At 43.0% G+C, this 27,394-nt stretch overlaps 2 protein-coding genes across 2 annotated transcripts; one reads left to right on the top strand and one right to left on the bottom strand.

Moving 5' to 3' along the window:
* Positions 1 to 711: 711 nt before the first annotated feature.
* Positions 712 to 25,022, bottom strand: LOC136421427 (uncharacterized). The gene is made up of 8 exons (XM_066408725.1): positions 24,827 to 25,022; positions 22,163 to 22,264; positions 6,162 to 6,590; positions 5,689 to 5,796; positions 4,674 to 4,823; positions 3,039 to 3,152; positions 1,860 to 1,997; positions 712 to 1,189 (listed from the first exon to the last, which is right to left on the bottom strand). The coding sequence occupies exons 1-8, from the start codon at positions 24,902 to 24,904 to the stop codon at positions 1,097 to 1,099; spliced, it is 1,212 nt and encodes a 403-aa protein (XP_066264822.1). The 5' UTR covers positions 24,905 to 25,022; the 3' UTR covers positions 712 to 1,096.
* On the top strand, positions 16,305 to 18,080 carry LOC136421426 (putative ankyrin repeat protein RF_0381). Its single transcript, XM_066408724.1, has one exon. It carries the CDS (start codon positions 16,305 to 16,307, stop codon positions 17,649 to 17,651), a length of 1,347 nt encoding a protein of 448 aa, XP_066264821.1. The 3' UTR covers positions 17,652 to 18,080.
* Positions 25,023 to 27,394: the final 2,372 nt, after the last annotated feature.

Below are 27,394 nucleotides of genomic sequence, written 5' to 3'. Positions count from 1 at the left end.
GGCCGCGATTTTTAGGGTCTGTCTCGAGATCCCTTTATGTAAAGGAAGGCAGACGCTAAAAATCGCGACCACTGCTAGCCCCCAACTGAAACCTCAAGCTCTGCTTTGAGAATATATAGACTTAACTGTTGACCTATTGACAGATTAGCCGAAATCTCGAGACAATAAACAGCAGATAGACATGGAAATGAAACCTGGACATCGAAGTCGACTGTGACGAAATGGGGTTTATGTTGTAAGGATACCGGACGCGAGGTTCAGTTTTCAGCCTACAAATCAAGTCACTTAACAGTGTCGTGTCCACAAAACCGTGATGACTTGATTCTATGGATGAATACCTCGTCGGTACATTGCATTTGGCCTTTGTACCAATAGAAAAGAAAACTGAGTCTCAGCGACAGATGGACAGCGATACGCGACAATGACTACACCATGGTAACAAATTGGTACAAATAGATAGGTCGTTGTAAGTAACAGGGCAATGGAAGACCTTGTCGTGATACGTTCTATGGAAAAACGACCTATTTTTCCTCTAACACCTTTTGTTATATTTTATTGGTATCTCTGTAATGTAATTATAAGTCTCTTGACGTAACTTACAACTACCAGATACGAAGACTTGCGGAATAACAGGCTCTACTAAATTACAAAGTACCTTCATGGTTCAGGTCGTCTTTTCGATAAAAAGAACAGAGATATAAAACATAAAAACATGGTTTGAGTATTGTTTTATTGCACAGCTTCAGTTCTCACATTGTCACATTCTAGAAGTTTCAGAAGCCCACATTAAATACTTTTGTTTATACGGTCTTGCACTGTCCCCACGAGCTGCTGCACTAGTCCATGATACATTGGCGGCATCTAGCGGACATTGTATAAACTGCACCATTCGTTATTGGCGTTGCAACATGCTCATTGGTCCACAGACATGACTATTTGATTAACCTGAGCTTTTAATGCAAGATGTAGATGTTATACTTTGGTATTGTCAATAACATTCAATTTGTAGCATAGGTTTGTATTGAGCAAAACATTTTGGTTGGTGCGAACTTGAAATCATTTATAGTAACATTTCTACTTATCATTTTGTCTCATGTTACATCATACAGTATCCCTTCCGTTTGGGGTTCATGCTTCCCTGCTTGCATTTCGCACCTTCACAGTCCGCATCACGGTAGCAGTCCTGGCCCTGAAATAAACAAACAGATTCGTTGAACCACTGATCCCTTCAGTGTGCCACTAGGTTCTCCTCTAGCTTACATCATTACACTGTCCATATATCAGTCTCAAAGTCCTTCTACAGCGACAGCTTCTTTCCACAGACGGAATCCGCTGTCTTTCGAAGTTGTCAACGACCGACTCAAGATCGCGAAAGCTTATCCAGTTGCTTAGGCCTAGGAAAATATGTCTTGTGTTGCCTGTTACCATGGTTACCCGGCCGACCCTAGCAAAAAACTGCCGACCCTAGCCTTTTGGGCGGCCAGTTACTGGCAAGGGGCATTAATGTTTCGATCTGATATTGGAGCAATGAAAACGTTGTTGCAATAGAAAATGGTGCTTGTACAATGCATATCTGCATGATTAGAATATGATTAGATTATTAAGATATTGGTGTCCTAGCATATTTCAGATTTACATTGTCAAACAGTATTTGTTGGATCACTTTTGCCGAAATCTAAAGACCGTGATCGATCGGAAACACAACATTTCATTGAATAACTTTTATATTGAACACAAATTCATATACCCTTGACCTGCAGCTATCTGTATCAAAGGTGGAGTTCGGACGGGAATATTGCTTTTGTTTGTTTGTTTGTTTGTTTGTTTGTTTGTTTGTTTGTTTATGTTACTCGACTTACCGTACACAAGCCGACGGTGACCCCGCTCTGGTCGGAGCAGTACTCCCATTTGGGGCAGTCCGGGTCCCCGCGGCAGGTTTTAGCGGACCCGTACAGCCGCGCGCCCTTCAACACGACTTGACGCACTTCTGATGGCGGCTGGGGTATAGGGAACAGTAAAGGAGAGGTTAATGTAAACATGTATAATAGCAGTCCACTGTGTTCTGCTGCTGCAGTAGTCTGGATACCCTGCAGCTGCAATCAGGCCTTCTTCAACTCTCTCCAATTTGTCCAGGTCGGCGCAAGCTCCCTTAGCTCCCGCAGTTTTCTTTCTGACTGCATTGGTCCTAGTCCTCTTTCTTTCACATCTATCCTCAGTAGACTCAGTAAACATGTATCTATTTTTTCTATCTATCGAATCGAGTTTCAGACAGCTGGGTGGCCCCGGCCCATTCAACTCTGTCGCGGGCCAAAAAATATGTGTTACTTGCAACATAAAAAGAAAGCCGAATATCCCAATAAAAAGCGCGATCATGGCTCTTACATAGTCAATAATGTATGACGAACTGTTACTTTAGGTTTGTAGACGCTATGGAAATGAGGCATATTATGTCATGGCCAAGGTGAAAAAATGTTCACTAATTGAGGGAGAATCGATCCCAAACGATTCATGTCAAGCACACATTACCCATTATGGTAGAAGTGGATAGGTACAAAATGTATTCCACTGCCTTCAAGAAAATTAAATCCAACAAAGCTAGCTTAAGTAGCTTTATAAATCCGAGTTTTATTTGCAAGTTCTTGCCCGATGGCTAATTGCATGCGACATGAAACAATGCATTGAAAAGGTATACAGACATTGCAAATTAACGATGGTGACAAGTGGAACAAGTGTGTCCATTCTAAGAACAGCTACAGACTATAATCTAAGCTTTTTGGGTTTTTACTGCTTTTTTGGAAGCAGTGAAAGACGAAGTGACCTACTTTTTCTACAATGAGTGGGTTTTGAGAGGTTAACAGGGTTCTAGTTTTCTTTTCGTCAGTGAACGTTTGGAAATTGTGGTAAGTTTTTGTGGCTTCTTCAAAAAGCTCTTTTCGTTCCTGATCACTAAAGGGGCAGCTTGAGATTGAATGTATTTCGTCTTCCATCGCCTTTGGCATACATAGGTTAATGAAATATAGTAATTAACTCCAGGTTACCAGTGATAGAGCTGACAAGTCCTCTGCGCAGATCCCATAGCCGTATTGCGGCATGTAGTAGGTATCACACCGCTGTTCTGTCGTACAGTCCTTATCGCGGAAACAGTACTTCATCTAGAAAACAAGAGCATATCAGTAAGACCCCGTTCATACTAGGCTTCGCGGTCCTGATCCGGATATGATCTGGATCCACATCTGGAGGTGGATTTATCCGGATCAGCTGCAGGGTGAACCCTGGTATGAACGCAATCCGGCTCGCGTATCCGGATACGTTGCCGGGGGTGACGTTACACTTTTAAAACTCTTAACACTTATTAAATGTACTGCTTGTACTTATATAACGTTAGCTACGGCACGGGTATTTCTACCCGACAGGTACGAACACCTGTTCTAAAGATAACTCTAGAACAGTCGGTTGGAGAATAAACAGTCATTTTAATTTCTTTCACGTCAGGTGTGAAGACGCACACTTCTGGTCCTGCAAACATCCGCGTCATTTGTTTGCTTTTTCTTGCGGCTGCAACGGCAAGAGCTTTTTCTGTTGCGCCTTCTTGTCATAAGCGCCCGGCGAGTAAGATTCCTTCCATTATTACTCATTACTTTCCATTGTGTCTGGCCATATTTTAAGAAAGACGCTCTGTTCTAAAGAACGTTTTAAACTTTTAGACGTTTTAGAACTGGTTTCTAGAGGACTCCTGCCTGACCGAAAGAATCTTTATCTCTACTCTTACATGTCAGGTACAAGACGTCCAAACTTCAGATGCATACAACACTTTTTCTCCACATTTATGTGGTGATGAAACCTACTCAATCTTTATCTCTACTCTACTACTATACTTTTGTTACTTTTTTACTTTACCCTACTCTAGTCAACTCGACCCTTTGACCTGTCTGAAAAGAGACAGAAAATTGCAATTGATTCTTTGTATAAGACGGCGAATGGCATTTTGTCTTATTGCGTCCCATCGTAACATCCGATTGATCTCTCCAAGTAGATATTCCGGTGGCAAAATCGTTATGCCAGCCAAGACAGTATCCTTGGACCACCGGGATAGAAAGGCCCGCTGCTTTGAATCATGAGCTCAAGAAAGGTTGCGATTTTGCCTTTCTACATCTGCTTGGAGATTAACACCCCATCATATCATAGCATGTATATTGAAACTGAAAGGGGAGGGGAGGGAGGGCACTGAATAACACTCCTCAGCAACAATGTAAAATGTGTTAAGTCTTATCTAGGCCATGTTGATTGGATTATATGGATAACATCCTCTGATGCGAGCGTGCGAATAAAAAACAAGTTTGGCAAAAAAGTTGCCTTCATTATGAAATCTACGTGCTTAGGAAGGATGAACAAAACTCAACACACATGGTATGGTATGGTATACCGAATAATGGATTATTCATTTTTGTTCTTTCACATCTTCTTCTTTGACTTTGGAATTGACTTTGGCATTATACGACATTAGCATCCGTTTTCCGAAATACTTTTTTCAATTTACAGCATATATTTCATCATTGTAGCTGCTTTGTATGGTTTAGAATATGACCAAGAACTTTTATTTGGAAACGGACGAAAATTGATGCGTGCGCGGATGTCATACATGCAATCAAATCAACTAGGCCTTATGTTCTTACGGGGTTGGCTGGAGGGAGGGGAACGTCGGACTGTTGGCGGGGAGGGGCCGGCTTCTTCTCCCCGCGACAGATCCCCATGATGCCGTAGTACACCGTGCGGTCACACCGTCCGCCCAGACCGCAGTCCGTGTCCTGTCCGCACACCTGGCCCTACAGAACAGGGGGCAGGTAAAACTTAAAAAAAAAAAAACTTAAAACGTAAAAGTAGTTCCATAGCCTGTTTGAGTTGCAGGCCAGTGCCAGTGGGTTGTTATCCACTTTATCTAGGGCACGCTATTGGAAGGTGGATTCCATTCATTTCCTTCTGTACTTATCTATACACCTGTGTTGGAGTTAGGGCCCTGTCACACTTGTGCGTATATTGAAAGGCGCGTGAGTTGCGCATTAACATTTTTTCGGTTTAAGTAAGGTTTGCCGGGGGAAAGTTGTTTTCTACTTTGACCCACTGTTGTGCAGCCTAGTGATCGAACCTACGAAATCACTTATTCGGCTACAAACTTAACCTAAACCAAAAACATGTTAATACGCAACTCATGCGGACTTGTATATACGCACAAGTGTGACAGTGGCTTTAGAAAAGGGGTAGAAAGTATCTAGCCAGGAACGCCACGAATAGCACCCGCAACCTTTCGATCTCGTGTCCATTAGCCTAGCCACTCGGCCATTCAGAATAGACAGCAGGTGAAATACAGCAGGCCTTATTACATCACCGTAAAGTCAAAGGGAAAGCCTGAGATCCAGCCTAAGCTTAATGCTTGTTCAACTCAAACTGCCGCTACTACAGTTGAGGCCAAATAATCCAAACAAGAAAAAGATCATCTCTTAAGGACGACAAGTTGGAACTATATCTTAAGTTGACTCTCGACATCAATTTCTAAACTTCACACATTGCAGTGGTTTGCCTTAATTGTTAAATGTTACATGCGTTACATGTACCTGTACTTGCAATTAGCCTACGGGCAGGAATTTGCAATAAAACTTTCTGTTATAAACCGGACAAAACAGGACAACTTACATAGATGCCAGCTGGTCTTCTCCCTTGCTTACACACACCGACTTGGTTCTCTCTCGACTCGCAGTAGCTGGTGCTGTCACAGTCCGCGTCTTTCATGCAGAACTTCATCTAGATACGCAATACAAAAGAAGATACTTCTTGATATTTTATGAAGATTTTATACGCTATTTCCGTCCACAAAGTAAAGCGTTTCCTAACAAGCTTTCGGTCAGTCTCCTGACACTCCTCAATTTGACTGTTCCGAAGTATATATAGCCTGGAAGGAAGTGGGACGTCAGAAACAGGTCAAATGTGCCGGGCAGTCCGCAACGGCCCCCGTCTCGGTGAAGGGATGTTTTTTTAACGTTTTGAACACGTACAATACTCATATATTGCAAAGTTTAAACACGCATAAGTGAATCCCAAGCGCATAAGCCATGAGCATTGACTTTAGAATGTAAAAGTTTCACAGTTTTAGACTACTTCAGACTTACCATTTCATATGTCGGTTTGGTGTCAAGAGGAACCTTGGGCTTCGGTGGCATGACGGGAATATTGGCCACCAGGGCCGGTGGATATTGAGGAGACATCACCGGTTTCTGTGGTTCTGTAGCCGGCCGTTGTTTACTCGTCATCGGTTTTTGTGTATTCGTCATCGGTTTCAGTCGCAACGTCGCCGGTTTCTGCGGAGGTGACAGAGGTTTAGGCAGAGCTTGCTTTGCCACTGTGGTTGGTTTTGCCTGCATGCCTGGGTTTTGAGGCATTGCTGTATTTTGTAGAGCTTGTGGCTTGGAGGGTGGCGAGACTGGCTTTGTTGACTTCGGCGGCTCAGTGCATTGCCCCCGCCCGCCGGTCAACCCCGCATCCCTGAAGTCACACACGGACCCCGGCACGCAGTCAGCCTGCTTGTAACAGTCCTTTCCCTGAAACAATGTAAAATGTTAGTTCTATAAGTTGTTTCCCTTTCAGTGCCTGGTAGCACATAGGTCAGCAAGTTTTCTTGCTGTTTCTGCAGAAGGATACATTTTACAGAGAGAAGTTGCTATCGCTTCTCCTCGAGGCACCTCCTCGAACACGGGACCCCCATTTTACGTCCCTTTCGAAAAACGGGTGCAGCCCCAAAGGAGATATCCTGACCCCGGGACTTTAAGCAGCGTCTCCAACTTACCAACTTATTGGAGCCAGAAGCTCAAATGTGGGGCTGCTACCAGTTGGGCCACAGGGACATCCCTTTGGCTTCATAAGGCAGCTTTAGGAAACTGACTTTGATAGATTACGAATTAAATCCACCTGAACGTATACCTCATTTTTAGTTATCGGTTTCAGTCGCAACGTCGCCGTATTTTTGTGTGGAGGTACCAGAAGTTTGGGCAGAGATTGATTTGCCACCGTGGTTGGTTTTACCAATGTGAAAATGTCAGTTTTCGGAGGCATATCCATTTGATGTTTTAGATGCCCTTGCCTGAGTATGATGAATTATTTCTTAAATCCATCTACAATATGCTTAAAGAACACATCATATAAAGCGCTGATGCAAGCATTATTTAAAGTACATAATGCTAACAAATAACTGATAGTGCACGAGTAAGTGCGTAGCAATCCGTGTCGATTGCGTAGTAATCCGTGTCGATTGTCTAGAAAGACCGTGTGGATGTTCTTTTCATGTACCAAGGATATCGGCCATCACAGTGCCGCAAAATGAGCATGTGGCGTTAACTGGACAATGAATGCTCGAAAAGTTGTTGCATGTCGATAGAGATGCATGTACATTTGTAGTTCTGTGATTTTTTTTTTCCTTTCTATTTCTATCAACGTGGATTCAACACAGCCCGATTGAGCGTTTCTTTTCTGCCTGGAGCTACTGACAGGATCGTCCTGTCAATAGTGCGCAAATTTGCACTATTGACAGGTCAAGAACAAAGGTTTTGCACTAATGACTGTCACTATTACAAATCTTCCCACGATCGACAAGATAACCAGGACGGTCAATTTTCACTTCTTTCGTAAAACGCAAAATAGCAAATGTCGCAAAATCTGTGCTGTACCGAACGACGACACTCGAAGAAGCCTCAAGTTCATGCTGCATGCATCGAGCTCCGCGATCAACAGAGACGGTTCGTTCGTTCGTACGAAATTTCTCCATCCCCACCACAACTTAAGGTACCTTACATTTCCTTGCACTACTTTTAAGTGTTCATGGGTCTCTTATAAGTCTTTTAGTTGTTGTTTGTACGCACAAGTTCGCGTGATGGGTGACGGTCATGGATAATTTTTTTCACAGATGGGGGGAGGGGGGCGAACACAGTTACCACACAACTTGTAACAGGGAACAATTAGGACGATCCTGTCAGCAGTACAAAAATTTGCACTACTGGCAGGACGATCCTGTCAGCAGTACAAAAATTTGCACTGCTGGCATGACGATCCTGCCAGGAATACAAAAATTTCTACTGCTGGCAGGACGATCCTGTCAGTAGTGCAAACATTTCTACTGCGGGTTTGCGGAAAAAGCTGGGCTGTCTACCTGGCCTGGCTAGCTGGCCTGTCTACCTGGCCTGTCTACCACGTCAGGCTAGCAACCCAAAAACTCAGAAACTCAGAAACCCCCATTCATATCCCCACAAATTGTGAGGCCCCAGTGCAGCCGTGCCCCCTAGCGGAACGTTTCCAAAGCACACCCGTTACTCTGGGCGCGGCACAGCACACGCCGATCGTCATTCGAAACCGCGATTTTCGTCCCCTCTTCTTGATTCCTACGAAGTTTACATGAATTGCTTCATCGTCTGAAAACGAACCTGTTGTTACCATCTCATGATTCTATCGCCCTTAGTTTATGTTATCCAAAGGAACTCTCGAAAACTGCATCACCGAAGTCACAGACGTCGCCGATCGCCATCTTACTTCACGTGACCATGTTCTTCAAGCTTGCTTCACTGGAGAGCGCTGTTTCAGTTGCCTCTGAATGCGGACCGGCGTATGTACCACATGGCTGACAGACTAAAAATTACTGATACTTCCGGTTCATGTTTACCGTCTGCTTTGAAACAACACCTTTTTTTGTAGCAAAGTTTAACCCAGGCAGGGCGCTGTGAACTGCAGGCCGTATGTTGTTCCAATTAGTACGTCCGCCGGGGACGTCCCAGGACAGCTGTCCCAGGATGTGCACCAGGTCACCCCCCGGTCACCACGCCAGAAAGCCTGGGCGAGGCCCCGCCTTCTTGTCACTGAACTGAAATCAATCCCATAGTTACGAAGCAACAAGTTCCTCTATAACGTCTGCGCCAATATCCAGCATTATAACGCAGACCCGCAAACCTGTATGCTTTGTAATAGTTAGGCCATGGCTGAGGCCTTTCTATGAGAAAATAGGGCCTAACTATTACTTTGCGCTCTGTGTGTTCTCATCTGTTGCATGGAGCAATTTCGTAATTTGCCGTACACAAATACCGTATGAGTCTCCTGCAGTTTGCTGAAAAGAAATCGGGGCACAATCTTCCCTTGCGGTCTTTGCAATATTGTTAGTGATTATCACAGCAAATATCTTTCCTGTTTGGTTTAATTTGACTTTGAATTCTGAACGAAAACTCCAGGCTTTTAATGCCTGCGCTACTTATGATAACGTGGATACGTCGGACTGTCAAAACGTTTTATAGAAACATATATGTATACATGGTACATGCTAGAAAGATATCGTCAATTTTGTCAACTTCTGACGTACGTCTCTCATTGTCATTCTGGTCTACTTCTGACGAAAGTCTCCCATCTTTTTTGTTTATTCGTTCAACCGGCCCACAAGCTGTTATGAAATATAAAACGCACAGGGTTGGGGTCAGGTTTCTACGTACTTGGGATTATAAGTGGCGCCAAGTTACCACATGCCAGGTAAGGTACAGACTGGCAGTATACAACGGTCTACTCTTTGCCCCTGTAAATGATTACCCGTGTAATTTGAAGACATGGGAATGTTGTCACCGGCGCCTGAACCATCTGTCAACCAACACGACGGATTATATCTCCATCACAGCAAAGTTGCACGCACGCACGCACGCACAGACAGACACGTCCGTTTCAGGCACGAGTGCCATGTTTATTATCACCTTCTGGCAGAAGCTGATAATAAACATGGCACTCGTGCCTGAGACTGGTATGAAATGGACATGAAAGTGTAAGCAGACTTACATACATCAACTCTGCATTCGACCCCCCCCCCCTAGTAGTGAAGTATCCATATACATGTACTGAGGTTAATCATTTTGTATACCATTGTTTCTTGTTTTGCATGTATAGTTGTAGAAGACCATACGCGAAAGTCGCTGTACTTTTGTCGTGTCAATAAAGATTTCTTCTATGTATTAGATAAAACAAGGAACCCTAGGCCTGTTCACTGTCCGTTTACGTTATGTTCCGTGTAATCAGCACACTGTGAAATATACACCGATCGTGGCCACTTTCTGGACAGGGCAGGACAGATACGGCCGTATCAAGGATCAAGGATGAAGGTCATTGTCATCTCAGCGTCCAGACATTGTTTTGTCGTGCTTGTAGGTTCAACAACTCTGCATTCACCTTATTTCAAGAAAAAATAAAGAGGTTAGAAACAGAACGTATTATAGTGTAACATTGTATCAAATATCAATTTATCAATAAAAAGATATACCATAGATACACCATAATCGTTGCAAGGCATGTTTATTTTCCAAAAACTTAGCCTTCTTGTTTATTAAAACGTGCGTGTTAAGGTACCTATTTGGGTATTTGTGTTAAGATAGTTTGTTTAGATAGCCTTGTTTCAAAGCAGACGGTAAACATGGACCGAAAATGTATGAATTTTTAGTCTGTCAACGTCCGCCGACAGCCACGTGGTATGAACGTTACATATTCCGGTCCGCGTCCCGCCTACAGCCGGCCCAACCCACGCTCCTCCGCAGCGTCCTAATAAACAGCACTATTCCAACACTGAATGCGTGTACGAGTCTTTTCTGGAATACATTATACGCATGAGCGCTAAGTGGCGCGGCGCCTGGGTTCGTCGCACAGACGGTCCTGGGAAAGAGATCGTATTTTCCACACACGTGCACACATAACTATTCTGAGGATCTGTCAAGAACAAACAAACCAAAAGAAAACAGACAGCTGTGAATTCTAGAAAGTTTATTTTGTTGAGCTTGATCTGACATAAATTTATTTCTAAGCCCACGATTTAAACCTATGGCTTCTCCGGGGCGCTGGGTACGAGCGTGGGCCCAACCGTAAGACACATAATAATAATAATATCAGGTGTATTTGCAGCCAGTGCCACAGGCAGGTACCCAATGTGTAGGGTAATGAGGCTGTTTAACGTGTTCGAGGCACCTCCTCGAGCACGGGACCCCCGTTTTACGTCCCTCCCGGAAGACGATTTCGTGGAAAGCTTCGTGAGGCTACAGCAATCCGGACGTCCTTGGTTGGTCTCCCATCCAAGCACTGTCCGGACCGCGCGTTGCTTAACTTCCGAGATCGAGGGATCGGGTGTATCCAACGCGCCACGCGGCCGTAGACATGGTTCCTTTGTTTATCTAAACTGTTAGTATCGTTGTGTTCGCAACTTCACCCTGTCCCACAACTTACGCATTGAGATTCACACAAGTTGGGTTTGATACTCAATTCCGGGATGCCCCTGTAACCTGGGAGACACCGGTTAGGGAAGGGTGTCTACGCTGGAGCCGGAAGAGACGTAAAATGGTGGCTCCAAGTTAGATATTGATACAACCTGTCAACAACGATGTATTCAGAGGCAACTCTACTCTACTCTGAAACAGCGCCCTCCAGTGAAGCAAGCTTGAAGAACATGGTCACGTGAAGTAAGATGGCGATCAGCGACGTCTGTGACTTCGCTAAATGCAGTTTTCGAGAGTTCCTTTCGATAACATAAACAAAGGGCGATAGAATCATGAGATGGTAACAACAGGTTCGTTTTCAGACGATGAAGCAATTCATGTAAACTTCGTAGGAATCAAGAAGAGGGGACGAAAATCGCGGTTTCGAATGACGATCGGCGTGTGCTGTGACGCGCCCAGAGTAACGGGTGTGCTTTGGAAACGTTCCGCTAGGGGGCGCGACTGCACTGGGGCCTCACAATTTGTGGGGATATGAATGGGGGTTTCTGAGTTTCTGAGTTTCTGGGTTGCTAGCCTGACGTGGTAGACAGGCCAGGTAGACAGGCCAGCTAGCCAGGCCAGGTAGACAGCCCAGCTTTTTCCGCAAACCCTTCTACTGCTGACAGGATCGTCCTTTTTTTCAATGCATTTTCGCAACCAATCAGAAGCTAGCATATGTAATTGCCACGGTAACATCAGATATTAGGTGTTTCAAGATGTCACAGCGTATCTAAAGACCTACCAGGTGATAACAGCGCGATCCGATCGGATCCGGCGAACGCATGAGCTTGAAACCGGGCAATTTTAATTTCATAACTTCAGCTAGGCTTAACCTATTCATGGGGCATATTTCGGATCGTGATTATAGTCATGTTTTATCTCAAATGTCATCGATGCTAGGTGCCAAATTTCTGACATGCTCCAGTACTGATACTCCCATCCGAGCCCTCTATTAATTGAGCTGAACTACTAGTTAACGTACAACGTACAAGTAACAGCCGTTTCGTTATCACAACTGACTCTTTTTTTATGCTGAAATTTTTGAATCCGTCGAATCGACAGCTTGAGAAACGCACTTTTAATAGAAGGAATCCACCCCCTCCCACTGGATCCTAATGCCAATTGTTCAATAAATCCCATGACTTCATCAGACAGGTGTGATTGTGCTCTATTATTACGAGTCATTTCTAGTTTACTGCTGTACATATAACGTTATCCGGTACATAGAGGTATGATAGCAGGCAGACACGCTTTTCTCAAGAAATTAAGAATGTCCACTTGTTCGGAATTTGCCTGCCAATATTACACGAGGCAATTCTTCATCTTTAGTTATAATGTTATATTTCCAAGATTTACCTTTCATAACACAGTATTACCCTTTTTAGAGCTTGGTTTTCATAAAGGTAGTAAACTTAGAACTTAGCAAAACAGATAATAAAAGTACCATGTCATTAGCCTCCATTATGGCTCCATAGCAGGCTCTCTATAGAGCTTGGCCTTTTTGAATTTTTATTTTTTTTTGGGCTTATGATACCCTTTTGCTGCCGGGGTCAAATTCTATCGGAAAACTTATCTCCAGCCTTCATGGCTGCCGCCATGTTCCTCGCTGAGTCCTTTTGCGCGGGCAATCTTTTTGCGAGCTCTGATTGGCTGAAACTTTTTCCTGTCAGCAGTAGAAATTTTTGCACTGCTGACAGGAAAAATCCTGACAGCAGTAGAAATTTTTGCACTGCAGACAGGATGATCCTGACAGCAGCGGAAAAATCTGCACTGCAGACAGGATGATCCTGTCAGCAGTAGAAATTTTTGCACTGCAGACAGGATGATCCTGACAGCAGTGCAGATTTTTCCGCTGCTGTCAGGATCATCCTGTCTGCAGTGCAAAAATTTCTACTGCTGACAGGATCATCCTGACAGTAGCCACAACCTTAATGTTATTAGGCCTGGATAATGAAGGCTTTGGTTACAAGTGTAGTATCAACTTTAATATCTAGTAAGCACTAATGTCATAAAGCTGGTCATTCCTAGTAAAGTAGTCACCATTCGTCCTAGAGACAAGCCCTGGATGACATGTGAGATTAGGTGCTTGCTTAGGAAAAAGAGGCGACTGTACAGTAAACACAAAAGAACTAAAAACCCAAGTTTGTTTTGTGCCTATAAACAAGTCCGCAATCAGTGTACAGATTTGATTAGACAAGCAAAGAGAAATCATCGGGATAGCCTTTGTCTCGACCTTGCCAATCCAACTCTGAACCCCAAAAAATGGTGGTCCGTCTCCAAGGAAATCTTCCTTGGTAAGACCGATCGTGTTTTACCTTCTCTACTTGAAAATGGCACTGTTATATCGGAAGACAAGGCTAAAGCCGATATTCTTAATAGCTACTTTGCAGCTCAAACAAACCTTAATACCGAAGGCGCCTCTTTTCCCAACTTTGTACTCAGAACAGACTTATCTATCAACTCAATTACTTGTTGTCCCGCAGATGTGTACAAAGTAATATCAGACCTTAACATTAATAAGGCTACTGGTCCTGATGGCCTGAGTAATAGACTGTTGAAGAGTATTGCGCTTTCAGTATCAGAACCACTGTCACACTTGTTTAATGTTTCATTGAAATACGCCTGTTTCCCGTCTATTTGGAAACTTTCTAATGTCGTCCCTGTGTATAAGAAAGGCGATAAGCAGGCGAAGGAAAACTACAGGCCTATTTCACTTTTATGCGCTGTCTCTAAAGTGTTTGAACGTATAGTTTATGTTCCATTATCTACCTATTTACATGGCAACAACCTGCTTACCGATCGAAATTCTGGTTTCACTCCCGGTGATTCAACTGTTAATTCATTGACGCACCTTGTTCACAAGCTACACAAAGCAGTAGACCAAGGTCTAGAAGTCCGTGCCGTCTTCTTGGATATATCCAAAGCTTTTGATAAAGTATGGCATGCTGGGCTTATTTTCAAGTTGCATCAACTGGGAGTATCCGGATCACTTCTGGAATGGATTGAGTCGTACCTTACGAATCGAAAGCAGCGTGTCGTCATCAATGGGTCATGTTCCAGCTGGTTACCTATTGATGCAGGTGTCCCACAGGGGTCACTCCTAGGGCCACTTCTTTTTCTGGTTTTTATTAATGATCTGGTGGACAATCTGCTAACTGAAGCCAATCTTTTTGCTGACGACACGTCGCTGATGGAAATAGTTTTGGATCGTCTTGTCTCAGCAAACAGATTGAACCACGATCTTAAATTGGTGGGTGACTGGTCAGACCAGTGGTTGGTAACTTTTAACCCCCTCAAAACCGTACTAATGACATTTTCTATGAAAAAGATCAAGGTCCATCACCCACCGTCAATGTTCAAGGGAGTTGAACTGAAGGAAGCTGATTGTCATAAGCACTTGGGACTACATTTAAAACGTGATTTGTCTTGGTCATACCATGTATCCGAATTAACATCCAAGGCAATGAAACGTATAAACCTTTTGAAAAGGATACAACATTTTGTTCCCCGGGGAACTCTGGAAACCTTGTATTTAAGTATGATTCGGCCATTAATCGAATATGCAGACGTTGTATGGTGCAGCCTCCTCGGCAAAGACTCAGATTTACTTGAATCTGTTCAAATATCTGCGGCACGGGTTTGTACTGGAGCCATGAGAGGCACTAAACACGAATCTCTGTTAGCCGAGGTTGGTTGGGACACATTGGCTATCAGAAGACAAAAACATAAGCTGATTCACTTTTGGAAAATATTGAATGGCTTCGTACCACAATACCTTCAAGACCTCATCCCACCACGTGTTTGTGACATTGTCCCATACAATCTCCGTGCCAACCAGAATTTCACCTCCATTGTTTGTAAAACTGAAAAGTGTAAAAGATCTTTCTTGCCCTCAACTATTCACTTGTGGAATGAACTGCCCTCTAATGTCCAAGCATCGCTTACGATCAACGTTTATAAAAAGGAACTGGACTCACATTTCAATAGACCGATCAAACACCCTCACTTCTCTCACGGCCAAAGACATTATGCAGTTCATCTTACAAGGCTTCGTTTAAATTTCAGTCAGTTAAACCACCACCTATTTCTACACCATTGTATAGATTGCCCTACATGTAAATGTGGCCATTATAGTGAAACAACTGAACATTATCTCCTCCACTGCAAACTTTATACCACCCAAAGAAGTACCATGTTATCATCTCTATCCAACATAACTGACCTTCAACAACTTAACGACAGCTCACTATGTTCTATTCTGTTACGCGGTTCCACTTCACTCTCATACTTACAAAACTGTAATATATTCGACATAGTTCATACTTACATCCACTGTACTGGAAGATTTATTCAGCGATAGATACCAACTTGTACTGTCTATTGTTAATTTTCTTTTATCCATTTTGTATTTATGCATGTCATTATGTCTCTTTGTTGTATGTGTTGAGTAGAAGGCTTCATATAAGCAATCGCTTTCTGCCTTATACTCCATAAACATATACGAATAAAATAAAAATCTAGTAAGCAGTGTAAGAACGACAAAAGAAGGTTTCGTGTTGCAAGAGGGACTCGATCAAGCCAAAATTCACTGACCGCATGGCGTCCTTTCTCACATCTGGTTAGCATTAGAATAGGCCTTGCACTCTCCAAGCAGATGTTAGGCTCCGGCTTGTTTTTGAGGTCTCTTTAGGCGTTTTTGTCGGGCTTTTTATTTTGTCAGGTGTTCTTTTTGTTTGGCTGGCGGACTAAACCTGACAAAATAAAAAGCCCGACTCTTTGAGTTGAAAGTAAGAGCGCTATGGTTATGTTACAACTGTAATACACATTGACAATCATGTTTTGTAGGCATACTTGAAAATTATGACTTTAGTTAGACTTATCTAAATGCTTATGTTGCTTTAAACTTCACGATAATTGAATTTCTTTTGTTGTTTAAACTTCAATGATTTTTGTCTCTTCTTCATGTCAGGTACAGACCTGCCCTTGTCTAACAGTGAAACCATGGAGACAATAGATCTCTTCTCAGCTGCGTTAAAGGGAAATTGTGACAGGATCATCTCCCTACTGGATGGAGGGGTGGATGTCAATGCAAAAGACTTGCATGCCAAGTACTATCACCAAACAGCACTTCTCCATGCCGCTATGGAAGAGCACTGGCCTGCTGTTGACCTGCTGTTGGACAGAGGTGCAGACGTCAACGCAATTAACAAATGGGGCATGGCAGCGCTTCACTATGCTTCAGAAGAAGGGCACTGTACTACTGTAGAGGTGCTGTTGGATAGAGGGGCAGACATCAATGTCGCAGACCAAAAGGGCTGGACACCACTTCACCACGCGGTTGACGAAGGGCAGTTTCCCGCCGTAACCGTGTTGTTAAACCGAGGGGCAGACGTCAATGCGACTACCAACCTAGGCCGGACCGTACTTCACTTTGTCGTTACATCGGGGCTGGGTCCCTTCGTAGAGTTGTTGCTGGACCGAGGTGTAGATGTCAATGCAGCGGACTACCAGGGCAAGACTGCACTTCACTTTGCAGCTGACAGGGGGCATGCTCCTGTCGTAGAGATGTTGTTGCATCGTGGTGCAAAGGTCAATGGAAAGAGATCAGATTTTCACCACTTCACGCCACTCCACCTGGCCGCCAACAGAGGGCATATTCCTGTAATGGAGATGTTGTTAAACCATAGTGCAGAGGTGAACGCAAAGGGGCCGGCAGACTTCACACCACTTCACTACGCCGCAATGAACGGCCACAGCAACGCCGTCATGAAGCTGTATTCTTGCGGTGGGGATCTATCTGCGAAAGCCGAACGGCATCAAGACAGAACTCCTCTTTTGGTAGCCGCTGAGCATGGACAAAGCGACGTTATCGACGTCGCTTTAAGATATGGTGCTAAGCTATCTGAAAGGGATTCTCACAACCATACAGCACTTCATTTGGCTGTGATTGGGAGTATGGGTAGTCATAGCAGTAGAACACAGGACGCAGTCATCCATTTAGTGGGACTGGGGATTGATCTGAATGAAAGAACAGAACATAGAGGTGAAACAGCACTTCACCTTGCTGTAGGAAGCTGTTGGGGTGATAGGATAAAGGTGGAAACGCTGCTCATGGCAGGCGCTGACTGTAGTGTGAGGGATTACTGGTTTAAGACTCCGGAGGAATCAACAAAAAATGAAGGCTTTTCCAGAATCTTGGAATGTCACAAGGAACATCGCCCAAATCTGCAGCGAATCTGTCGAATGAGGATCCTCGTTCTACTTGGTAAACATCGTCTTTCCAAAGTTCGCCATTTACCGATACCGCGGCTTATAAAGAACTACCTTGTCATGAAAAATGTTTACTAGTACTGTAAGTGTGACTACAGGTAACATACTCTACATTCGTCATCATCTGGTCGTGATAGTGTTACAGATTTGACTATTCTACATTACTTTGTATTCTTAAGGAATAACACTTGACATGATAGTTTTGCCCCCTGCAAATCCTGTCTAAAACAGGTTCTAGAGCAATATTATAACCCATGTTGTAACGTCATGAATGTTGTATGTTCTACATGTAGGTTGGAGCACTTTAAATGTACTGTTTAAGTATCTATTACTACTCCTAGTGCTGTGAGTGCATTTTTAAGGAATAATATGTTACACAAGAGATTTGCCTTCTGCAAATTTTGTCTTAATAGTTTCTAGAGCAACAACCAATGTTGTAAGTTGTATGTTCAAAGTAGTAGCACTGTACTATATTGTTAAAGCACTCGATTCAAAGCTTACAACTTATTACGTTGATGAAGGTTAGACATCCAGGTAATAAGATACGCCAAAAATAATTACTCAAGCAACTGGATAAGATTTTGAAACAGTCAGCCGTTTCAGACAGTATCCACTGTCTTTCGTCAGTGACTAACGATAGGACTGAGAACACCAGCTTTATACCAAAACTCTGAATAGATATGTTAATGAGGTAAAGACAATTTAGGATGTCTTGAAGTAGTCTTCAAAAAGAAGATTAATTCAAGACAAAGTTATGCCAATAGTTCAATTAGCTACTGTTGTTCTTGTACAGTAACTAAATGTTGCTTGTCCGGGGGTGGGGGGTGGTGGGCAGTGCATTATCCCAGGTGACCTTCAACAAGGCCCTCAAACCTTCTGACCAGTCTAAGAAAACACTCAAGTGCAGACCATTGACCAACAGAAACAAGGCCAACATTACCATTCCCTACGTCCAAGGAGTATCGGAAAAACTCAGACGTATCTTCCAAAACTTCAACATTGCCACCAACTTCAAACCTCACTCAACTCTCAGGCAGAAACTAGTCCATCCAAAAGACAGGCCTGAAAAAGGCATCAAAGCCAATGTCATCTACAAACTGAAATGTGAGGAACCGAACTGCAATAACATGTACATTGGGGAGACAAGTCGACCACTAAAAGAAAGGTACAAGGAACATTGCAGAAAGAGCGCTAACCGCTACTCCTCTGCCATTTACCACCATCTAAAACACAACCAGGGACACTCATTCAATTTCGAATCCACGGACATCCTAGATCGTGAAGAACGCTGGTTCGAACGGGGAATTAGAGAAGCAATATATGAGAGGATGTACAACCCCGCCCTCAACAGGAAAGGCGGTCTACGCGTTCAACTTTCAGGCACCTGGGATAATGCACTGCCCACCACCCCCCACCCCCGGACAAGCAACATTTAGTTACTGTACAAGAACAACAGTAGCTAATTGAACTATTGGCATAACTTTGTCTTGAATTAATCTTCTTTTTGAAGACTACTTCAAGACATCCTAAATTGTCTTTACCTCATTAACATATCTATTCAGAGTTTTGGTATAAAGCTGGTGTTCTCAGTCCTATCGTTAGTCACTGACGAAAGACAGTGGATACTGTCTGAAACGTCTGACTGTTTCAAAATCTTATCCAGTTGCTTGAGTAATTATTTTTGGCGTATCTTACAACTTATTGCTTCATGCTTTATTTGTATTTGTATTTATTGACAATGAAGACAAGTCATTACACTGGGTCAGCCTAGGCAGCTCTCGTTGGTAACGGCTGACCCACAAATACAGACGAACATACAACATACATATACATAACCTGCAGTAAAATCATTACACTATCATAATACATAGTTAATACAATACAATACAATGCATAATAATACAGTATAAAATTATTGGAATCAATAACCACCATGCAAATATGTGAGCACATTGTCATAATAAAATCGTAGGGGGAATGGTCTTGTATAATCTATAGCATCGTGGTGGAATAGATGGAAGGTTAATCGGAGGTAAACTTAAGATCAGGACAACAGATGGGATTTGCATCTAGCCTTGAATATGCGGGTGAATCAGTGACGTTTCTGGGTTGACTATTCCAGAGCCATGACGTGTAGGGGATAAAATTGTTCTTGTAGATGTTGGTTCTGCATCGAGGGATGTGAAGATGTACGTAGTTACGGAGGCGAAGCTAGGTTTGAGCTTGTCTTGTTGACGGGATGATGGCTGGGGTGGGGTGGTACAGGGCCGGTGACGAGTTTGTACATGATCACTAGACGGTTGTAGTCTCGCCTAGTTGAGAGCCTGTCCCACCAAGCTCTTGTGGCACGTCTGAGTACGGTGTCCTTGGCGCTGCGCCTGTAACAAGGCGGCCTGAGTGGTATTGCACACGTTCGAGTACCTTGGAGGCGGCAGCACTCATGTTGCTGAAGAGAATGGAGGCGTATTCCAGCTTAGGCCGAACCAGGGTAAGGTAAGCTAGTTCGAGGGCTTCCTGGGATAGTTAACCTCGTAACCTCCAGAGATGTCCAAGAACTTTCCTGGCTTTACTAGATGTAGTCTGCGCATGCTCAGTCCAGCCCAAGGCCTGATGTAGGATGACACCAAGATGAGAGTAGAATGGGACTTGCTCAATGAGCTGACCTGAGATGTAAATAGGAGGTAACTCTATTCTGCTCTGTGTGGACTTTATGCAGATGACTTTGCATTTGTCTGGGTGCAGTTCAAGGCCCCAAACATCTTACATGTTAGTTAGGTCTATTTAAACGACATGTATCTAGCCCCTCGGGGCACGAATGTACAATAAAGGTCTTCATTCATTCATTAAACCAATGAGAACAAGTTGCAGATCAGAGTTAGTAGTGCTGGCTACCTCCATGGCCATTAACGTTTGTCCAGAATTCGATAGTGAAGTGTCATCAGCGAAACAGTTGATGCTCGACGTACATGGCAACTCTTTGATATTATCTACTAGTATCTATATCAGGAATAACAGAGGGCCAAAGATGCTCTGTGGTACGCCCGCATACGTGTACCCCCAGGACGATGAGACCCCGTTTATGACCACTCGCTGCTGGCGGTCTGTAAGATAGTGATCGAACTAATCGATGAGCCGTCCATTAACGCCATATCGCGATAGCTTGTAGGTTAATCCATCGGGCCACACAGTGTCGAACGCTCTACAGACGTCGAGAAAGACGGCGGTCGCACAGGAGACGTTGGAGTCATCAATGGACTTGGCCCAGTCGTCAACCAATCGCAGAAGCTGTAAGACTGTCCCGTCCCCTTTCTTGAAGCCCGATTGGTTGACGTCTAACAGGTCGTTGTCAGTAAGGTAACTGTAGAGGCGGTTGTGGACAAGTCTCTCCAGGACCTTGACTATGTAGGGAGAAGGGAAATAGGTCTGTAGTTAGAGGGGTTGGTCCGATCTCATTTTTTGTACACTGGCGAGACGTTAGACTGCTTCCATTCCGTTGGAAATTGGCCTGTGGCAGCAGCTGACAGAGCGAGGCGCTGATAACTGGTGCTCCCTCCTTAAGGAGTCGGTTAGTTATGCCATCAGGGCCCGGGGCCTTGTTGGGATGCAGTCCTTGCAGTACGGTCAGGACTTCTTTCTCTGAAACTTGGATTGTATGGAGTTCTTCGTTGGTGAGTTTGGTAACCTGCTTGTGAAGTTGGAAAGTGTGGCATCTCTTGTGACGTTCACAAACATGTTGTTAGGGAGCTCTGCCTTGTCTTTGTCCTTGTCCACAACTGTGCCGTTTACGGAGAATGCGGGAATGCCTGACTTACTCTTGCCTATTGCTTGTTTGAGTACGGACCAGGAGGGCCGGGCACCGTCGGCAGTTTTCAGTCTGTCACTAACTTATGTGCCTTGCATGTGTTTTTCAAAAGATCTTGAAGTTGAATACTGTGGCCCTGCTTGTAATATTGGTTCATGTGTAGACTTGCATCTACCTTTGTCATGATTCCTTCAAAAGTGAAGGTCTAAAAGGTGAATGGTAGTATTTCAAATTTTGGATTACCGATAGTAACTAATTATTTAGTTTGGATTTAGTTAGGCGCCAGTGGCTGCTTTTGCACTTCTGTTCAATTATTTTTTCTCTCACCCAGATTAACCCTTTTAAATGTATTATTTCTTAATTTGCCCAGGTAAATGCTTGAAGATGTTGAGTTTTATTTCTTACGAATGGTTGATGTTACAAGTTGTGGTAGTTCCAGAAGCAGATATTGATTATATAGGATTCAGACTTTGTTTCTGTTCATCCGTCTGTGAAATAGATAACAAAAACTGAGGTTGATGTTTTATAATTCATTTTTCATTGTACGAAAGTATGTTTTTGTTATCAACACTTTATACCTGTTAGGTAAAGAGTGTATAATACAATACAATTTTGGAACACTACTGTAGGTTCAATCACTAGTACTGATAGGCAGAAGTTAAGAATTCTTTTCCATTCCAAGATGGCATGGGCTATTGACAGAATTATCCTGTCAATAGTGGGAAAAATTCTATCATTGACAAGATCATCCTATCAATAGTAATTGGATTTTACAACAGTTACTTACGACACACATCCCATTGTCGTCGTTTGGCGGCTTTGCACAGAATTCCCATTGAACACAGTGGTCGTCCAACTTGCAGTGGCTCAAGCTTCCTACAAGAGCAGCCTGGAAGGGATTTCAACAACAGTTAGCCACCATAGATTCTGTATCTATATATTTTGCAGGCATGTGGCTTGGCAGCAGGCGGTTATATCACACTTAACGACCTGTCACACCTAACTTTTGCACATCTAAGATCATCTAACTAAACTATCTAATGAGGATGCTATGACAGTGCTTGGTGGCAACGAATTACACTCTTCAATTCCGGCTTGATACTCTTCTATTGTGAGCTGATACTGGATACACTTAGTAGTTGGTACGTCCACCAGTTTATTAGTCGATTTGATTTTACTATACTTATAGGTTTATCATATATGATACAGCCCTATATCAACAATACATGATACAGCTCATCCTTAGTACATTCTCATTCATGATTTTGCTGGCAATGCATATTTTTTCATAAACTAATTTGAAATACCCGAGGGAGCATTGCCATTACATACATGCGCTCCTGCTTATCAGAGCATGCTGCTCTACCAACGGAACATGCCCTGTGAAACCGTAAAATGGTCTCGCGAGAGTTGAGCAATTTGATTGGTGATGCGGCCGATTGCACCGGTGGCGGCCATCTTTACTCTCCAAGCAGAGGTTCGGCCCCGGCTGGTTTTTGACGTGATTTTAGGCTTTTTTGGCGGGCTTTCTATTTGGTCCCGTTTTCTTTATGTCGTCAAGCCCAAAACGACTACAATCACACCAAAAACCAGTCAGAGCCGAACCTCTGCTTGGACGTAAGCCATCTTGTTTCTTCCTGGATTTTCTCCCCGATACGGACATCGGTGTTTTTATGACACCATTGGAGAATCCCCTAGCAATTAAGCAATTTTTACACGTCGTAAAATTGATGGTAGATACATTTGAATCATTGTTATTGCGTGTAATTAAAATTAGTGAAGATGATCATTTCTTTTATAGCTGTGTCGAAGGACTGCATCAAGAACGCTGTATTCATGTATACATATATATATATATATATATATATATATATATATATATATATATATATATATATATATATATATATATATATATATATATATGTTTACACAAAGTCAAACAATCAAGACTTTGTCGACATCTGAACGTTGTACATGTACAGTTTTTGATTGATGATATGAATAGAAAATTGTATCTGTTGCAACATATTTTACGGCGCTTGTTAGTTGACTTTCGTGAGTGTTTGTCGCTCAAAGAATTTACTTCCATCAAAGATTTCGATTATATTGTCTTTCCAATCAACGATACTTCTAGGTTTAGAAAAAAATGGAACGTTTTATGCCGGACATTGTGTTCTTTCTAGGAGATGCTGTCAGTCGCGTCTATTCTTTTAACATGCCTCCAAACACGATGATTCTACCTTTCTCTCGATGCCCGGTTACATAGGTCTACAGTTTTCTCCTATGACTGTCAGCCTTGGGAAAACGCATGTTTGCCCAGTTTCGGCCTCTTTTAACTGCAGTTTTAAACATTATTTTAATATAAGCCCCTCGAGGCGTCATCCTAACCAAAGTAAAAAAAAATGATTATATATTCAGTCAGATTTTCTCTCTATTCATGTGCAAGATACGAAGCTGTACATCAAATGCCAATTGTCAGTCCACAATTGAATACAATATTTTGAACTGGATTCATTACGATCACACGCAAATTCCTGTTTGAGACAAAAGTCTAGTGTAGCGTTTTTTATTCTTATTTGAGGAGTGTCCTGTACAACACATTCAAGGAAAAAAGAACACATCATGATTGGTCTTCTTTTCTAGTTGATTTACGAACAACTAGTGCTAAAATGTGCAGTCTAAACTTGATACATAGTATGAACAGAAAACCTCCGTCCCTATCTCAATCTAAGTACTGTACAGATGCAGAAATGTTGGTGGTGGTTTTATGTTCGCGGTTTTCGTGGCGACCGTTTCCCCGCGAACTTAAAACTAGCCTGGAATCCATCCTATTTAGCTTTCGGCCGCTACCCAAGCTCCGCTGCGCTACCCAAGCTCCGCTGCCTGGCCAAATATTTGGCCAGGCAGCGGAGCTTGGGTAGCGCAGCGGAGCTTGGGTAGCGGCCGAAAGCTAAATAGGATGGATTCCAGGCTAACTTAAAACCACCGCCAACATTTTTGTCTAATACTGTAGCTGTATGTGACTAGCGCTGCCGCGAACTTAAAACCTCCATGAACACTCCATTTTCTCCTTAGCGCAAAATAAGAACCACGCGAATTAAATTAAATGCATTTACAGAATATGATAAATTCTTGCTCATCCTTAGTCGTTTCTGTAGCCAGACACGATCATTTATCTTATCGTAATGGCCGTCTCAGCTGCTCGCATGTGGACCGTTATAATGTGCATCACGTATGTCTTTAACCAGCGAAGTTTTACATTACAGTAATGAAAAGGAGATAATTTTTCAAAGCTTTTAACGGTGACGGGTAAAAGAGCGCCTTGATGGACACAGCGGCGTATGTGCCCTGGGCTTGGTCACCAGGGTTTGGAGCGATCTTGGATTCCATCCCAAAAACCCCATTGATTAAGAGCTAAATCAAGAGTAAAAGTTGTCGTTGTACTCACCGTGTGTTTTACTCCCGTTAAGAGGAGTAAAAACGCGCCGCACAGAGCAAATCTAGACTTCTCCATCGTTCCCAGCATCTCTTACCACCACTACCAGCTCTTTCCCAGGATACTGGACGACGACACCCCTCCGAAAATTCCGGGTCGTCCTCACAAAATGGAATTAATCCACCGCCTTCATAACTATCGACCTCCCAGTCCCCCAATCCATTTAATTAAGCACAGGGAAATAGAATTAAGTAGGGGACATGATATAGGACTGTCGCATTTGCGTGATTGCTTGGGGTTCCTGTGACGGTTATGACGTCACGAGGGACCGGAATTGGGTTAGGAGGGACACGGTATGAAGTAAGTAATGAATACGGGATGCAATACTGCGTCAAATTACAGTACAACCCTGCATTGCTACAGTTTGATGTATATTTATTCAATCCTAATGTTACGATTTCTATTTCCTTACAAGCGATTTTGTCTGTGTACTTGTAACGCTATAAGTCGTGGTTGTATTTGTATTTGTAGTAGTTTTGTGAGAGAAAAAACTTTTCCAGACTAATACAGTCACAGACGCGATTGATATATCAGTTAAAGTGAAGAAAAATCTCTTGCATGTCGGGGAAATAAGATAACCTTGGCAATGAACCGATATAATAAGGATTTACCCAGGCATATCGTCATCAAATTTATATTCGTTATACAGAGAGAAATGTAATCATAGGTATTGGATGCCGATGAGACAATCCATTTTTAGAAGGGGGGGGGGTATTTTTCTGTTCCATGGAGATCTTTAATGACATAACAAAAGTACAGAGATTTCTCAACGGTCTTCTGCAAATATACATTAAAAACAAGTGGACACAATTAATTAACCCACGTATGAGTATGTGAATACATTAGCATGTTTAGTTTAACGTATCGTTTGCATTTCTGATTTTCATTTGGACGTTTTATCCTTAAAAGGATAGGGGTGCCGGATAAGAAGAATATCTTCATATTACATGCATGATTAACCCTCATACACCCGAACGGGGTCATTTTTGACCCCAGGCGTGGATTTTGACGTGCTACTTGAACATGTTTGATCTGAAAATATTCCTTCCGTAACTTTGTCAGTAGACATCTTTTCTTACCTCTCCTAATTTACTAGGGAGATCGGCACAATACTGTTGACATTATATAGGACATTCTGTGTTGAGTCCTCTGGGGTCATTTTTGCCAGCAAAAATAATGTGCTGTTTTTTAGACCTGCCCTTTGTAACTCCTAGACTACTTATTGTATAACCACCAAATTTTCAGAGGATGGTGTACATGTGAATTGATATGACCAAAACAAATTTCATGTCATAATGACGTAATATGACGTCATTATGACGTAATTTTACGTTATTCTATCCGCCATCTTGGATTTTGACCGATGACGTAATCAAATCAGCATAAAAATCAATTCTAAATCATATGATACATATAGAATACAACACGGGAGGGCTGGGACCGAGGGTGATGCGGAATACAACGTGTTGTATTTTATTTATGTCATACCTTGGTCATACCCACCCGAGAAAACACACATTTCAATGCGGAATGCGCCAGAAGTTGAGGGAGTTTTGTGTCCTCGAACAAGAAAATGTAGCAACATTGATTCCAATCTCCGAATCCGGTATTCGAATTTCCGATGGCCGTGCAACCGGCGCGCTCGAAATGCGTTCGAAATATTCCATGGAAGCCTGTGTGATAACACTCCCGAACCCTATGTGATCCGGATAGTTATCACACGGTCCGGAACACCCGTATCAGGCCCAGGCATGACATAAATATAGAATACAACACGGGGTATTCCGTATCACCCGAGGTACCAGCCCGACCGCGGGTCGGATCGCCCGACGGCCGTAGGCCGGAGGGCGATCCGACCCGCGGGAGGGCTGGGACCGAGGGTGATGCGGAATACAACGTGTTGTATTTTATTTATGTCATACCTTGGTCATACCCATCCGAGAAAACACACATTTTAATGCGGAATGCGCCAGAAGTTGAGGGAGTTTTGTGTCCTCGAACAAGAAACTGTAGCAACATTGATTCCAATCTCCGAATCCGGTATTCGAATTTCCGACGGCCGCGCAACAGGCGCGCTCGAAATGCGTTCGAAATATTCTATGGAAGCCTGTGTGATAACACTTCCGAACCCTATGTGATCCGGATAGTTATCACACGGTCCGGAACACCCGTATCAGGCCCAGGCATGACATAAATTGGATTACATAAGATGATAACAATGTAAAAAATACATTTGGCGAACTAAGAAAGCCTCGAAACGACATTGTTTTGACTGAAATTAGCAGATTTGGTAAAATATGCCTGTCAAAAACCTGTTGCCATGGCAACACCAAAAACGATGAACTTACTTTATAAATTTGACATTTTTGTCAGGGACATTTTATGAAAAGTCACCAAGTGTAGTGGCTCTCGCGTAAGCTGTTCATTAGTTATGCAACATGAAATTTGGCGTGAGCTTCAAAAATCCCCTCCTGGTCTAAATAGGAATAGCTCAAGACGTGGTCCTTCTGATCTTTTTGC

The sequence above is a fragment of the Branchiostoma lanceolatum genome, chromosome 16 (genome assembly GCF_035083965.1).
Source record: "Branchiostoma lanceolatum isolate klBraLanc5 chromosome 16, klBraLanc5.hap2, whole genome shotgun sequence".
Classification (NCBI taxonomy): domain Eukaryota; kingdom Metazoa; phylum Chordata; class Leptocardii; order Amphioxiformes; family Branchiostomatidae; genus Branchiostoma; species Branchiostoma lanceolatum.
This window is presented reverse-complemented; position numbering and strand designations above follow the sequence as displayed.

Excerpts from the sequence above, each read along its gene's own strand:
- LOC136421426 (XM_066408724.1), top strand. The coding sequence starts at position 16,305 with ATGGAGACAATAGATCTCTTCTCAGCTGCGTTAAAGGGAAATTGTGAC.
- LOC136421427 (XM_066408725.1), bottom strand. The coding sequence starts at position 24,904 with ATGCTGGGAACGATGGAGAAGTCTAGATTTGCTCTGTGCGGCGCGTTT. Across the intron at positions 22,265-24,826 it reads TAACGGGAGTAAAACACACG|GCTGCTCTTGTAGGAAGCTT; the intron begins GTGAGTACAACG and ends AATCCCTTCCAG. Across the intron at positions 5,797-6,161 it reads CCAAACCGACATATGAAATG|ATGAAGTTCTGCATGAAAGA; the intron begins GTAAGTCTGAAG and ends TTGCGTATCTAG.